The sequence below is a fragment of the Pteropus vampyrus genome, unplaced genomic scaffold (assembly GCF_000151845.1).
Source record: "Pteropus vampyrus isolate Shadow unplaced genomic scaffold, Pvam_2.0 Scaffold120, whole genome shotgun sequence".
NCBI lineage: Eukaryota > Metazoa > Chordata > Mammalia > Chiroptera > Pteropodidae > Pteropus > Pteropus vampyrus.
The window spans coordinates 1,263,672-1,279,703 of NW_011888901.1; the positions used below are offsets into that span (position 1 = coordinate 1,263,672).

The 16,032-nt window shown below is 32.6% G+C and overlaps 1 protein-coding gene across 1 annotated transcript in view; it reads left to right on the forward strand.

Moving 5' to 3' along the window:
* The window catches only part of DPP10 (dipeptidyl peptidase like 10), a 100,651-nt gene extending 91,706 nt beyond the window's left edge, over nucleotides 1–8,945 (forward strand). Inside the window, exons 15-19 of the mRNA XM_011366066.2 lie at nucleotides 360–459; nucleotides 707–765; nucleotides 878–950; nucleotides 4,476–4,549; nucleotides 6,856–8,945. Of these exons, the coding sequence (XP_011364368.2) occupies nucleotides 360–459; nucleotides 707–765; nucleotides 878–950; nucleotides 4,476–4,549; nucleotides 6,856–6,990 (441 nt within the window). The 3' untranslated portion in view covers nucleotides 6,991–8,945. The remainder of the gene's footprint in view (nucleotides 1–359; nucleotides 460–706; nucleotides 766–877; nucleotides 951–4,475; nucleotides 4,550–6,855) is intronic.
* The last annotated feature ends 7,087 nt before the right edge of the window (nucleotides 8,946–16,032 follow it).

Sequence of the window (16,032 nt, forward strand, 5' to 3'; positions counted from 1 at the left end):
ATATGATTTAATAAGTGCTATTTTTACCTAGCTTCAAATTTTGGGGGCTATTTACAAATGTACAGTATGAAATCAAAGAGTAAACATTTGACACTTGGTGGTATAGAATTAATTTTATATTTTACCTAAAATATTAAAATAACTTGTTATATAAAATTTTAAACAACTCTTTTCAAAAATTTTATCTGCATAAAGTGATATTTGTGTATCATTATGCTCATGTTTGGGACATGAGGTGACATTCTGATATGTATATTATTTAACAGTAATGAGGCTGAAAGTATCTCTATAAATAATTGTTATACATATATATATACATATAAAGCAAACTATATATTTTGTTTGTTTGATTTTGCTAGGGGTACGGTGGCTATATTGCATCGATGATCTTAAAATCAGATGAAAAGCTTTTTAAATGTGGATCAGTGATTGCACCTATCACAGACTTGAAGTTATATGGTGAGTACTTTCTATAGACTGACATAATATAACATAATGATTTGTAGAAAATAAAATCCCAATGCAGAGGAACTCATTCGAGCTCACTTATCAAGTGTTATGAGATGTTTTCAGCTCTTTATCACTTTCATGATTTAATCAATTTTACTAGAACATGATGATGCAATGTAAAATATAGAAATTAATGAAATATGCTACTCCAATGTTTTTTAGTTTATTACTAAATTTTTGTTTTCTTCGGTTACAGCCTCAGCTTTCTCTGAAAGATATCTTGGTATGCCATCTAAAGAAGAAAGCACATACCAGGTAACTAATTAAAAAATAAAGAAGAAAAGGTTATTTTTGCTCTATAAACTCAGTCAAAATGCAACATAGATAGATCTATATATATACAGACTTTTTGTGTTTTTCCTTATAGGCATCCAGTGTGCTACATAATATTCATGGCTTAAAAGAGGAAAATATATTAGTAATTCATGGGACTGCTGACAGTAAGTATTCTATATCCTGCTAATGATTGATGGGATCTGACCTTGAACAAAGGGATATATTCAAGAACTTACTTACAGGAGGCCCTATAAACTTACTAAAGAAAAGAGCAGAGAAGAGTAGCACAAAGAATCCAATCATGATGAGAAATGAGAAGAAGTCAGGAAGTTATGAGCCTCAGTAGCAGCACTGTCCAGTACAATGTTCTAGTTTGATAGAAATGTTGTATCTGTGCTGTTGAACACAGTAGCCATTGGTCACATGTGGCTCGTAAGTGTTGAAATGTGTTTAGTATGACTAAAGAACTAATATTTTAAATTTTAATTAATTTAAATTTAAATAATCACATGTGGCTAGTCACTACCACTACAGTGTTATTCAGTGTATCTCAAAAGGAAACTGACCTAGAAAACAACAGGATAGCAAAAAGGCACCAGTGCTAAAATAAAATTATTGGGAAGCTACCCACTTAAGTTAAAACAGAAATATTTAAAAAAGCACTTTCATATCACCTCTCATTTTTTTTTATCATGTTAAATGTTGAACATGATGTGATTGATATTACTAATAATAAATAATATTTTATATTCACATGAAGTGTTCAGGGCTCAAAGAATTTATATATGTATTTTTTTATTTTGTGTGAAACTTTACAACAGAGGGCTGAGTATTTATAGCCCCATTCACAGATGAGAAAAATCAGTATCAAGGAGGAAAGTAAATGTATTCAGGATTATCTGGAAAGTGAGCAAAGACAGTCAAAGCCTTGAATCTATATTTCCTAAATCTTGAACTTGTTTTTCTTAGTCTACCCTGCCCTGCCTCAGTATTTTTACTCCATCGTACAAAGAATATAACTAAAATGGTTTTATAGCAAAGACCATACCAAGTGTCAAATTTAACTTTCGAGCATGCCAGGCTATGGTTAAATTAGTGTTCAGTGCAATATATACAAATCTCCCTTAGGTAGAATTTTGAATAATTTATATGGATACTCTCCCTCAAAGAAGCAAAGCTTAACTCTCCTCCTTCCCCACTTTAGAGTCTGTTGCACTTACTGATTTCCTTCAAGAGCACTGTAGAGAAAGAAGAGTAAAAGTATATTTACAGTAGAGAAATTTGATAAATACCATTTAGCCAGGCAGTCAAGGTTAACATCAAAAATGACAAATCATGGTGATAGTATACATCCTTGATATAATTTTATGAGAATGGCAATCCGTTATTTTCTTGTCCCAAAAAAACATAACCTGAGTCTATCCATGAGTAAAACACCCAAATGAGGAATATTCTACCCAAAACCTGACCAGTATTCCTCAGAACTGTTAAGGTCATCAAAAATAAAATATGAAAATTCTGATAAACTGAAAGAGGTTAAAGAGACATGATGTCTAAATGCTTCTTAGTTGTGAAAAATATACCATAATAATGTAAAAATTAACAATAGGGGAAACTGGATAAGAGATACATAAGAACTTCTGTACTGTCTTTGTAACATTTCTGAAAATCTAAAACTACTGTAAGATCTAAAAAAATACTTAGATAATACCATACATGTGGTAGGTGAAACATAATGAAAGAGAAGCATAAAGATTTTGAAGGATATTAGAATTTTGTTTTAAGATATTAAGACATTACATGTATATTAATAGTACTAACAATAAATAGCCATTATTAAGTACTGACTATATGTAAGAAAATATGCCAACAGTTTTTAATATTATATTTACCTGTTTTTTACAAAACTACTGTGCAGTATTCTTATTATTATTTAACAAATTGAAAAAATAAATATTACAGAATTTATATAACTTGCCAAAAATCATACAACTATTGATTTGTAGGAGGAGGATTTGAATCTGGCATTGAGGCTGTAATTTTCTGTGCTCTGAAGCTTCAATTGTAGGAATAAATTATATTCAGGATTGAATTATTTTACCTTTAGCCATCACCCTAGAACATATTAGTGCTATTCAAATTTCTCTGTCAATATGTTGCAGCTATTAAGATAAATCATGTTATTCCTATCTGATTCATTCAGTTACAGCCCTGGTGCTTCACCCTTCTGACAAAATACAAGCAGAGGTTCAGCACTAGTCACATTAAAGGAAACGCACCTGTGTATTTGTGTATGCACACACACAATTCACACACACACTCATATATATATACATATATACCATAGACACAACCCCATATGGGCCTGATGGCTTGTATGTGCTCAATGACACAATAATACTCCTATTATTAATATCATCTTCGATAACTACCAGCAAATTAGTTCACTCAGCCAATTATACATCTAATGCCCCTGTTTATATTGAGGAAGGGAACAAATGACAAATATCAATAGGTTCTGCACTACAAACTAAACAGAAATAAATTCATTTGGGAATTCCATTTATAAATTTGTCTTTTAGGCTGTATCTATAGATGTAAATGAGGGGGTTCTTTCCAAAATATTTTCCTACAAGAAACAAATGACCCATATAAGAGATCATTTTACCTTTCATTGCCCCTATTCATTAGCATTTCTAGTAGTTTAAATTTGCAGAGCAATCTGTAAACTTATTTAGAGATGACAGGGTCATTTTCCATTAAGTACAATAGAAAGATGTTGAAAAAGATCTTGGGTAGATTTTTTAAAAGATTTAAATAATCCTTTGTAACCTTTTATCATCTATTATGCAGTAGGATTAATTAATATCATAGAATTAGAGCAGTGAAGGAGCTTAAACTATTGATAATCCTGCCCTAGTTTTACAAAGACAGTTTTAAAAATGTTAGCTTAAAAGTTATTTACAGAAATTTGAAGATGTACATAATACAGGAATAAATAGCCCAAGCAGTGTGTGAGCAAAGTGATATTCGGAGATTTGAGTGATTTGTCCATATCTTCAGAGCTAGCTAGAGCCAATGTTGCTCTCCAACTTCTGTCTACTGTGCTGCTTATTTCAGAGTTTTGGACTTTAGGTTAAAGCAGAAGGAGGCTAGAAAGAAACTGCAAAACCCAATGTAATATACAGTAAATATTTAACCCTTGAATAATGAGATGTGTACTATCTTCTCTCAACATGGGCTATTCTTTTCTAATTTAAAGTAAAACAGAATGCCAGTATATAACTGAGAGTGGTCCCAAGTACTCCTCGGAAAGAAATGGAAACTGATTTGTTGTATTACTATCCAGACAGGCATTCACCATGTTAAAATTGTTAGAATGGTATAAAGTATGTGAAAAGTTAGAAATAATAAATAATAACCAATAAAGTAAATCTAAGTACCACCTGGACAATAACTAGAACCTTAGTAGTAGCTACTATTTCAGTTTATTTTTTTATAATGTGAAGCTCAAAGTTTTATCACCGTCGCATCTACTGGCTTCCAAGTTAAAGCCAGGTATCTGTCTTTTAAATATGCAATGTATATATTAAGTGAAATACTTAATCTCTTTGAAGAAAAATTACATAAAAAAGTTCTGATGCTAATAAACACATTTCCTTCAAATATCACAATTTAATTTATTGCAGCAAAAGTTCATTTCCAGCATTCAGCAGAATTAATCAAACACCTAATAAAAGCCGGAGTAAATTATACTATGCAGGTAAGCCATTTTTTCAGAAGAATGTGTTTTTTTATCTAGGATTTTTTTTTTTTGACATTCAGTATTATTTTGTATTAGTTTCAGGAATACAGCATAGAGGTTAGACATTTATATAATTTATGAAGTGATTCACATGACTAGTCTAGTACCTACCTAGCACTATATATAGTTACTACCATATTATTTACTATATTCCCTGTACTTTACATCCCTATGACTATTTTGTAACTACCGATTTGTACCTCTTAATCCCTTCACCTGTTTTTACCCAGCCCCTAACCTCCCTCCCATCTGACAAACATCGGCTTGTTCCCTACATCTATGAGTCTGTTTCTGTTGTTTGTTCATTTGTTTTGTTCTTTAGATTCCACATTTAAGTGTGGTCATATGGTATTTGTCCTTCTCTGTCTGACTTATTTCACTTAGCCTAATACATTCCAGGTACATCCATGCTCTCACAAATGGTAAGATTTCATTCTTTTTTTAAGGCTATGTAATATTCCATTGTATATATGTACCGCCTCTTCTTTATCCAATCATCTATTGATAATGCACTTAGGTTGCTTTCATATCTTGACTATTGTAAATGCTGCAATGAACATAAGGATGCATATATCTTCTTAAATTAATGTTTAGGATTTATTCAAATAAATACCCAGAAGTGGAATTGCTGGGTCATAAAATAGTTTTATTTTTAATTTTATGAATAGCCTCCATACTGTTTTCCATAGTGACTGTACCAATTTACAATCTCACCAACCGCTCAGAAAGGTTCCTTTTCTCTAGATCCTTACCAACACTTGTTGTTTGTTGATTTATTGATGATGGCCATTCTGACAGGTGTAACCTACCTAGATTTTTTAGCTACCAGAGATTTAGAACACAGTTTCTGTACTACTCTGTCTCCCTGCTTTTATTTTTACTTTTTTTAGCTACCAAAGATTTTATTCTTTTTATAATTACACTGAGATTGTGGATCAACTCATGCTTTACAAGTTAATTATATAATAAACTCTTATGTAATGTCTTTTTCTCCTTAGATTTTTATTCATATCGCTGATAATGAATTCTTTCAAAAGAACAATTTTCTTTTCTCTCTAATCTGTCTTTTCCTCACTTTCCATCAGGCTTATCCTAAAAATTGAAAAAAAAAGATAGTTTGAGTAAATGTTATGAGAAAAAAAGGAGTGGGTAAAACATCATTTACATATGCCTTCAATCACATTTAATAAATATTTATCAAGGACTTTCTTTAAAACAGTCACTGTGATAGATGGGTAAATAAATAAGACATACTTTATAATATGAAGGAATTTCAGTCTGAAGGAAGAATCATAGAAGGAAAAAAAAGTAATTTTAATTTCTCAGCAGTGGAAGAACTAAAAATATTTCAACATATTTCAAACACAGGAACCACAGTTAGAATTACAGGTCATACCATTAACAATCTGAAAGAGTATGTCTTTACTCAGAGGACAATCAGACACCATTTAAAAACTTTACTCCCAGGAATTGATATGAAAATATTTATGTTTATATTTGTATTAAACAAAAATCACTAATGTCTTTTATATTGAAAAGGACATCGTTAGAGTAAAAATTGTACCATAGAAGACTAAACAGACAAGGAAGATTTTATTCAAGACTATTGCAATAGGGGAGAGAGATTAAATTCTACTTGAAACAAAGGGCTGCAGAATTTTTAAGTTGGGATAGAAGGACTCATTGTCCACCTGCATTTGGTAATTGGCCTTACCAATAAGAAAAATAAACTTTCTTGTATCCTTATGACAATAGGCAATTTTACAACTTGGAATGAGGCCTCTACCCTTCCACAGAGACTGGGAGATAGGAGTGCTGTCTCCAATGTTTACATTTAAAAGATATGTTTCCAGTTCCTTAAGAAAGACATTTACTCAGTTATAAAACTGGCAATAGGCAAGAAGATTTACGTACATTTCAAAGGGGCAGAGAATAAATTTACAGTTGCAAGTTCTCTATATTAAATGCTCTAATATAAGGGAGGACAGGGAAGGACTTATAGTCAGAAAGAAAGTGACTAAAATTTTTGACCAACAAATTCTAATTTAAACACATAAAAATTATATGTTGTCTCAAATGTCAATTATGATATAATTATAATAAAAAAGAAAAATGTATTATGAAGAATTCAGAGTTGAATTAAGTGAGATTTTGGTTAGGTATTATTTTCCAAAGTTCCCATGCCATTGGAACTAAAAGAATGAATTCTGAGGGACAGTACTCACTTTTGTAACTTTAAATTTCCTTTCCCCTCAACACCTTAGGTCTACCCAGATGAAGATCATAAAGTATCTGAGAAAAGCAAATATCATCTCTACAGCACAATCCTCAGATTTTTCAGTGATTGTTTGAAGGAAGATATATCCGTGTTACCACAGGAACCAGAAGAAGATGAATAATGGACTCTATTTATATGGAACTTAAGGGAATATTGAGGCTCAATGAAATCTAAACAAGAGACTGTATTATTGTAGATGCTCCAGAATTTCAAGGGCAGCTTAAAGAGATGACACTGGAACAGCACACTCAGAGACAATGAACTAGAATTTGATTATAGAAGTCCAAGTCTACTGTTTTGCCAAGGGTGTAGAACCTGTTTCTTTGTGTAAGGAAGGTCAAAGGGTTTGTTTCCTGGGACAAATTAGTTTTGCATTAAAGTAGGAATAGTGCATGTTTTCTTCTGTTATCCCCTATTCATTCTGTAACCAGTTGCTCTCATTTTAATTTCTATGGCCACCATCATCTTTGCATATGATGCATAACTTATCAGTACTACAGACCATGATCTTTGATGGCTGAGCTGCAATCTAACACTTTACTGTACTTTTACAATAAGTGCAATTCCTTATCTATTATTATGCTTAAGAAAATATTCAGTTAATAAAAATCATAGTATTTTATGTAATTTCTGTTCATAAAAAAATTATTAAATGGGTTAAAGGTCATATAGAAATATGGATTTCAGCATCTTCCAAAGTTCAGCCAGTTATCAGTAGATATATCTTTAAATCAACACACAAGTGTGTGTCTCACAATATATATACACATGTGTGCATATACAGTCAATAAATCTATCTTTACATGTTATTCATGCTACACAGGATAAACTTTTGATGAATTAGAACAGACGCTCTTTTACAGGCTATAATGGATTCCTTGTTTAATGAGCCAAATATGATGCAACATTTTTTCCAATTCAAATTCTAGCTATTGCTTTCCTATAAATGTTTGGGTTGTGTTTGGTATCGTTTTTAGTGGTTAATAGTTTTCTAGTTGCAATTTAATTTTTTGAATATGATACCTTGTCACATGTAAATTAGATACTTAAATATTAAATTATAGTTTCTGATAAAGAACTTTTGTTAATAATGCAATGCTACTGAGTACTATTTTGCTCTTTTGGTGAAGAAGGTTTTTTTTTAAAAAAAAAAAAAACACTTGGTCCTTTTACCTCTCTCTCTCTCAATGCAGAATCAATTCTCATTTTCATTGTAAAATGGATTATTTCATTTGCCAGTTTCTATTTAGTATTCAATGCCTGCCCAATCCATCTGTTACTGTTTAAATTCTAATGGTGAGAATCAGAAATGAAATATTTTTAATCATTGGCCAAAATTTCACAAATAGCAATGTTTGCTATTTAATTTGAGATGAAGGCACAAAATTCCTGGGCTGTATTGCCTTGCCATAGTAAGTAAATGAGAGTATAAAAGAAACTTGACTGTATGAAGTCAATTTAGGACACAAGAACATTAACTTTGGTGAGTCAAGGAGTATCTTTGCACTTCACTTAGGGATCTTCCAGAAGATGTCTAAGAGTCTGCAAAGTTCAGATAAATCTAGGGAATATACTGTATTTTTATTATTTTAAAAATTTCTTGGTATAGGCTGGATAATCATGACATCTGAACACCAGGAAGAAAAAATGTCATGGAATTGCTCAGTAAATCTCCAGTTTTGTCAAAGAATCAACCCCCAAATCTGGGTATTTGTGAACGTATGAATGGTTTTTTGGATATTCTGCTTTTCTTTTGGATGCTTTAGAATTGTGTTTTCACTGCTCCATTAGATTCAATTTAAAATAGAAAAGGCTCTTTATTCTGAAATATCTATTTCAGATCTTTTTCAAGAATAGTAAACACATTTTTAAAAGAATAAGTTGTAATGTTTAAAAGGAAAGTTTTGCCTATTTTATTAAGATGGAAATTTCTTTTTAGGCTGATTTGAAGTCCAACTGAAACTTTTTAAAATTTCAACCACTAGAGATTTTTATGATACAAATAATTATGTTGTCTAAAAGATGTGGTTTTATTGAATGTGTATTTGAGTAACATTTAAAAAGTATTTACCTTTTGCCATTCATCATTTCTCTTGTTTTATTATTATTATCAATGTTTACCTATTTTTCAATTAATTTAATACAAATTCTAATGTGAGACATTTGTCTGGAACCCACTTTCACCTTAAAGGCTAAATAGATCTCAAATGAAGATATACTTTTTAATAGGAAGGTGGAAAATTTTCATTTCCCTGATTTTTTATTTTATTAATTGAGCCATTATAGATAAGGGAATGTTCACCAACACATGGACACCAATTATTAAAGGAATCACGTAAGCTGTTTTATACATTTCCTTTGACCACATTCCACTATTTTATATGTATGTATGCATTCTTAGAGTTTTGTAGCACTCTAGTAGCAAGCTTTTCAAGTGTTATTTCCCCCTTAAAGGTAAAAATAAATAAATAAATAAAAATAAACTATAAAATAGAATAGGTAAGCAGTATTAAATCATCCAGACAATATATAAACTTTGTAAACTATTTTGAAAGGGAAAAGTATTCTTTCACTAACTTCCTCCATTGAGATCTCTGACTCAACACTTAGAGACCAAGGAGTCAATGCAAATTTATTTGAGTTTCCTGACATAACCAAGGCAAGAGGGTGCTCTTCAAAACATGAATTTCAGCTCACTCGGAGAATGTGTCTTTTCTGATTGGATGTTTAGCATAGAAATCACCACTGAGGGTCCTGCAGATGCCAGTTGTAGATTTTCTAGAATGAGGTGACTTACATATTGGTCTATCAGCAGAATTATTCAAACCATTGTCTTCAAAAGGTGGGCTTTGAAACAGAGGCACCTGGGACTGAATTGCTCTCAAATCTCAAGGGTCATAGCGGGCACATGATTTCTGTAAAGAATCATATATGAAATATTTCTTTTGTCCTTCCTCACATTCTCTGACGACCTTCACATCCTGCAGCAGTAAGCATTGTATAAATAAAACCTGAGTCCTCAGCTGTGCTCTATCTTTCACTTTCTGTTCTGGGGTTTCTCTGATACTAACATAATGCTGGCTGTTTACTACTTACATACTGCAAACCTATATAAGAATGGTAATAACCCCATAAAAACCCAACGAATGGAAAACAGGAGCAGATGTCTTTATTTTCCTTTTTTCTTCTCTCAGATATTCTACATGGTCCTTAGTCCCCATGAAATTCAGATGCCCACACCAATGTACCTTTCTATTTCCCTCTTTCCCATTTCGCTGTACTCAGTCACCCGCTCCTATTCCCTAGAATCACTTTCCAAAACAAACTATAGCTGTTGACTCAGGCACTACTTTCTGGGGAATCCTTTCCTCCAGCAAGAGCTTACCACTGTGAATATTATAGGATAAAGAAATAAAATGAAAATAAAGAAGTGCTTTCTTTTCAAGTTCGAATAAGCCATTTCTACCTAAAATTTTTCGGACTCATACTAAGTACCAAATATGTGCTAGATGTTCTATATTTATTGTCAAATTGTATTATCTCGACATGCCTTAAACAGGTATTATGATTCCCATTTTACAGATAAGGAAATTGAGCTTCAGAGCAGTAACAGCCACATTTACATAACTAATGAGTGAATAGCTTAACACCTAGCTCTAGCCAATTAGAAGCCCATGTTCTCAACCATTCTGCTCCACAGTAATCCTGCAATAAGGAGAGTTTTAACCCATGTTCACCGCTTTCCAGAATTCTGAATATTTGAACATATAATTCTAGGTATTTTTGAGAATTACTTGTTAGCAGTAATACTGAAATGTAAATGATCGTCCAGTGTACCACTGTAGCTACACAGAAGTTATGTAAATTCCCCAATGTCAAGAGAACATATATAATATTAGAACATATTTTCATTTTCTGCCGAAGATATGTAAGAGTTATTTCTATCCATGAAAACCTTTCCCAGAAGACCATGACTGTATGCCTGAGAAGTATTAGTTAAATCTCTTGCTCTGGCATTATGCAAAGGGCATTCCAAAATCAATTTCAGAGGCATCCAAAACATTATGTTGATCAAAGCACCCAAGCTTGTAAACATGAAAACCTCACCTAGCTTTCAAACTCTACAAATCCAGAAAGGATGTCGCAATACTTAGAAACATAGCTGATATTATAATCCTATTTACAACTTGACTTAGGAAAATTGCATTTCCTCTCTTTTACATCACTATAGGCAATAGATTTTATTTACCACTGATCAGATCTGCTAACAACATTCATTTCATTTGGCAATATTCCAGAAATTTTGGAAGAGAGCATCTGCAAATCCAAAAATCCTTTCTCATCAAAGACAAGGTAGACAGGTTTTTTTAAAGAAACAAGTCATATCAAAGTACAATCTTTATTATTTTTTTAATACTTCTAATTAAATGTAGGATAGTCTAATACAAGCATCACGGGCTTTTGATATAGAAGCTTAGTTACAAGGAAAGTCTCGGCTGATTACCACAATCTGTCCTTTTCTATCAGGCCTAGCGCCATTTCACCATTTCAAATAAGTAATCTTTGGCATGAGTGAAGCTTGACAACACAGAATTCCATACTGCCAGTAGCATCATAGAAAAGGAGCTCACATTTGTTTAACATCTAGGCTTTTTTTTCACATCATCTCAACTAATCCTCAAGCCAACCATGTGAGATACATGGTGATGTTTTCCGATGAAAAAACCAAGATTCAGAGAGGTCAAATAACTTTCCTGCAGGGTCACACAGAATGTAAATGACAGATCCAGGATTTGAACAAATACCATGATGACCTTAAAGCCCTCAAATGCAATAATCACATCAATGAATTTTGTAGCTGGTGAATTCCTAAGAATCATCATGCATATCTTTGTGTTGGATTCAACTTCCAAGTCCCTCGCTCTTCAGCGTTGCCGGTTAGTATGCATCCGTCTTTGAGTAACTGAATGCAAATTTAAAAATGACTTAAATACTAATGAACCAATATGCAGGCAGCTTGGCCATCACTTCAGAGTTTGTTAGAAATGCAGAGTCTCAGGTACTACCCTAGACCTCCTAAATCAGAAACTTAATGGTAACAAGATCCCCAGGTGATTTGAATGCACAGAAAAGTTTTGAGAAGCACTGGCTTAAATGCCAAGAACCTTTATTTACTCACATCAAAAGAGAGTTAAAGTTGGGTACTTCTAGAGGCAGTTTAACAGATCAATGAGGGAATCAAATCTCAGGCTCTTCCCACCTTTCTACTTCTCTAGCTTCATTATGTCATTTGTCTCCTTCCATGGGCTTCAAGATAACTGCAAGTGCCTCAGGAAATATATCCTTTCATAGCAATATCCGAGAATTGATAGGCGAGGCATGACTATATTATTTTTTATAAAGAAAAATAATTTTCTCCAGAAGCCTTAAGCAGAATTCCCTTAAAGTCCCTTCATCCAGGCTTTGGTTGCAAGCCCCTATCGTAGATAGAAGGAGACTGGGAAGTTATATATCTGAAACTGCAATTTCCTTAGTTAGGGTGCAACAGGTAAAATGGTAGGAGAATGGATATAGGCACAGAAGGGATAAGTATACCCTACAAATGGCAATAGGATCCTTAATGCTGCCATTTCAGCTAGAGGCACAGCTTAAGGCATTAAACAATGAGGACTGGGGGTTTCACATGGACCCTTCTTTTGAAGGTCTCTCAATTTTCTCCCAGAAGACCCCAGACATCTGCTCCATCCTCTTGTTTCTAAGAGTTAGTACACTCTTCCCTAAGCCAACATTTTCTCTTTTCACCTCTGTTCTTGGTCATTGACACACTTTCTACTGCAGGCAGACAGTTTTGAAATTTGATAGCTATGTTAACGGTCCCATTTTGCAGGCTTTATTTGCTTTAACACAGTTTATGAGGGGTTGATTGTCTCTGTATGTCCTGAATTGCTAGTCACACCATTAATTCTCCTGATTGATGGACTACATAAATCATATTCCAATGAGGAAAGAAAGACCTGACAAGGAAGCACAGGTAACAGAGCCTCCCCATTCATATGCACTTTCAATGAGTGTAGTTCTCATTACACTTCAACTCTCCCCCTTTAGGACAGCATGTGTGATTTTTAATGGTCTGTATGGTATAAATAGATTTTGAGCCTTTGGGGAGAACAAATGGTCAATTTTCTTGCCCAGACTAACAGACAATTTGAACTTCAAAGTTGGTTTCAAATCATGAAATAAGTCGGAGATATTTTGTGATGACTCATGCCAGATACTGTTTGACAGAGCATAAAGATCTTTTTTTTCTTTTTTTAAACACAATTTAATTAACATATCTAACGTATAAATGGGAATTTTAGTTTGGACATTATAGCTGAGTCACTATTTACTAAAAAGTATTGTCGTATTTAATTATATTTTGATTTTCACTGTTATTTGTAATACTCCCCATATTGCCTACACTCGTCCCTTGCACCCATCTCCTCTGAATAAATAGCCCATAATGAATGTATTTGTTTTATCTAAGTCAAAAGTGCTCCATAACCCATTGTCACATGGAACAGCAGTTGGTCTGTATGCAGGTTCCTGCTCCACTCTCAATTTTAGGGAAACTTATAATAAATCCCTGCCATTTTCTGACAATTATTCTCAACCAAAATCACTCCTGCCAGAAGAACAGTATTTTTTATATATATATATATTTATTTCGTGGTATTTTAGCTTTGTTTTAACTGAAGAAAATAATTTGCATCCTATTGAAAGATAAATATTTCTAGAAAATAAAAAATAAATAAAATGACCTACTTCCCCTAGCTTACCACCTACCTGCCTTCTTATCTCAGTTTAGTCTCTACTCAGCTTAGACCCAAAAACAATCTGTTTCTTTGTGTTTTACTAACCGTATCAGTATGCATTTCTCAGTCTGAAAGCCCAGGAAAGCATATAATTTGCCTGCTTTTCTTTTGTCCCCAAACTGGTAAGTATTAGAGGAAGGAGTTAAAAGTTTTGGTGTATGAAACTATATTTTTAACTTCATCTGGACTCTATAATATTTGAAAATTTTCTTTAGTTTATCCTTATTTACTGTATAAATCAAATTACAATATATCTCTTAGTTATTTCCAATTCTCCTCAAACTCCAAATTTTTCCTCATTTCCTCATTTCCTATTTCATTGACTATAATGCCTCATTCATATATACTTTTTATATATATAATTTATACGATACCCTAACTTGTTTGTAATTTGCTAGAGAAATAAAAAGGTAATAATAACAACAACAGTAATAATAATAGCTAAAACTAACTAATTGCTTAATTTGTACCAGAGCCTAGGATAAGATCATTAATAGACTTTAAAGCAGCTGCATGAATTAAGTACAATCACTATCCAAATATTTACATGAGAAAACTTAGGTAAATAAGCTTAATAAAGTTAAGTGAGTTACCGAAAGTTAATGGATTAGTCATAGTAATAGATGTTAGTGCAATGAAAAAAAATTAAAAATTTCAGTATGTTAAGGAAATAAATCTTTATTTCTCACATAGTGTCATATACGGGCAGGTGTTTGCTATTTTATTCTCATCTGCTATCTGGAACATATAACTCCATGCTGTAACCTTAAGAGAAGAGAGGATTGAAGGAGAAACACAATACCCTCTTTCAACTGTCATGTCTCTAAAATGACACTCATCACATTTGCTTGTAGTTCATTTATCAGGACAGCTCTTTGTGTCTCAACCTAACAGCAAATAGATTGGAAAATGCAGGGGAACAAATGGAGAATATAGGAAGCACTATCTGTCACTGGCACAGTCCACTATTCTGGCCATCAAATAATTCACTTGACTCTTTTGATTACACAGAGCACAGTCAATTCCACTCCCAAAGACACAACCCTAATCCCTTGAAGCTCAAAGCCCAGGATTTTTGAGTGTTGTACAGAAGTCTTTACAATAAGTCCATACAAGACTCCTTTTGGTCTAAAGATATTTGAAATTTAAAATGATCAGTTTTCTGTTCTCCATATAATGGTGGAACAATAATGGGATAATCAAAATAAATAGCCCTGTCTGGAAAGGGAAAAAATAAGTATGACTGCTTGGAGGAATAACACAGCTTAGCCTGCCTCTTGTCTATAATCAGTTTAGAACCCAAATAACCTTGTAAGTCTTAAACATCCCAATGCTATTTAATATAGGCTCATATTTTTAATATTAAAAAATGAGATTTATTATTTCTTTACTTTCAAATGTCTATAGCCAGTAACTAAATCTAAATTCTTTTTAAAGTGTAGTTTAAAAATGTACACAATACTTTGAGGAATAGGGTATGAGAGTTTCTTTCCATAACACTCAAAATATTTGTAGCTAATTTAAATCCATCTGTAGCAATGGAAGGCCACATCTTTAATCTGATCACCTTGATCTTCTATTCAAAAGACAGATTTTACTAGATCTTTGTGGTTCAGAGATTTATTTAATCCTGCCACTTTCTAATTATCAATAAACTGTGACTTTTTGAACTCCCAAAAGATCTGAATATCTAGACTCTTTCTATAAACTTAAATTTACTTTAATGAGCTATAATTCACATACCATTCTAATTTGGTGTTTTAAACAGTGCAATTCAGTAGTTTTTAGTACATTCATAAAGTTATGCAAAAAATACCACTATTTTCAGAATATTTCCAGCATTTCAGAAAGAAAATGTATAACTTATAACTTTCTGCAGTCACCCTCCATGTTCCCCTTTCTCTAGATCCTGAAAACCACTAATTTTCTTTTTCTGGTCTTTTTTTTTTTTTACACCTATTGTGTAATTGTAATGTAAACGGAATTATACATTATGTAGACTTTAATAACTGGTTTCTTTCACTTAGCATAATGTTTTCAAGATTGATCATGTTTTAGCACGTAACAGTACTCCATTCTATATGTGGCTAAATTATAACCTATTGTATTGATATACCACATTTTCTTTATCCATTCATCAGTTGGCGAACCTTTTGGGTTTTGTCATTTCGAGGCTATTATAAATAATGCTACTATAAGCATTTATGTACAAGGTTTTATGTGGACATGTTTTCAACTCTTTTGGCTATGGACCTAGGAAGGAAGTTACTTGCTTGTATGGGAACTCTAACTTTTAAGGAACTATTAAA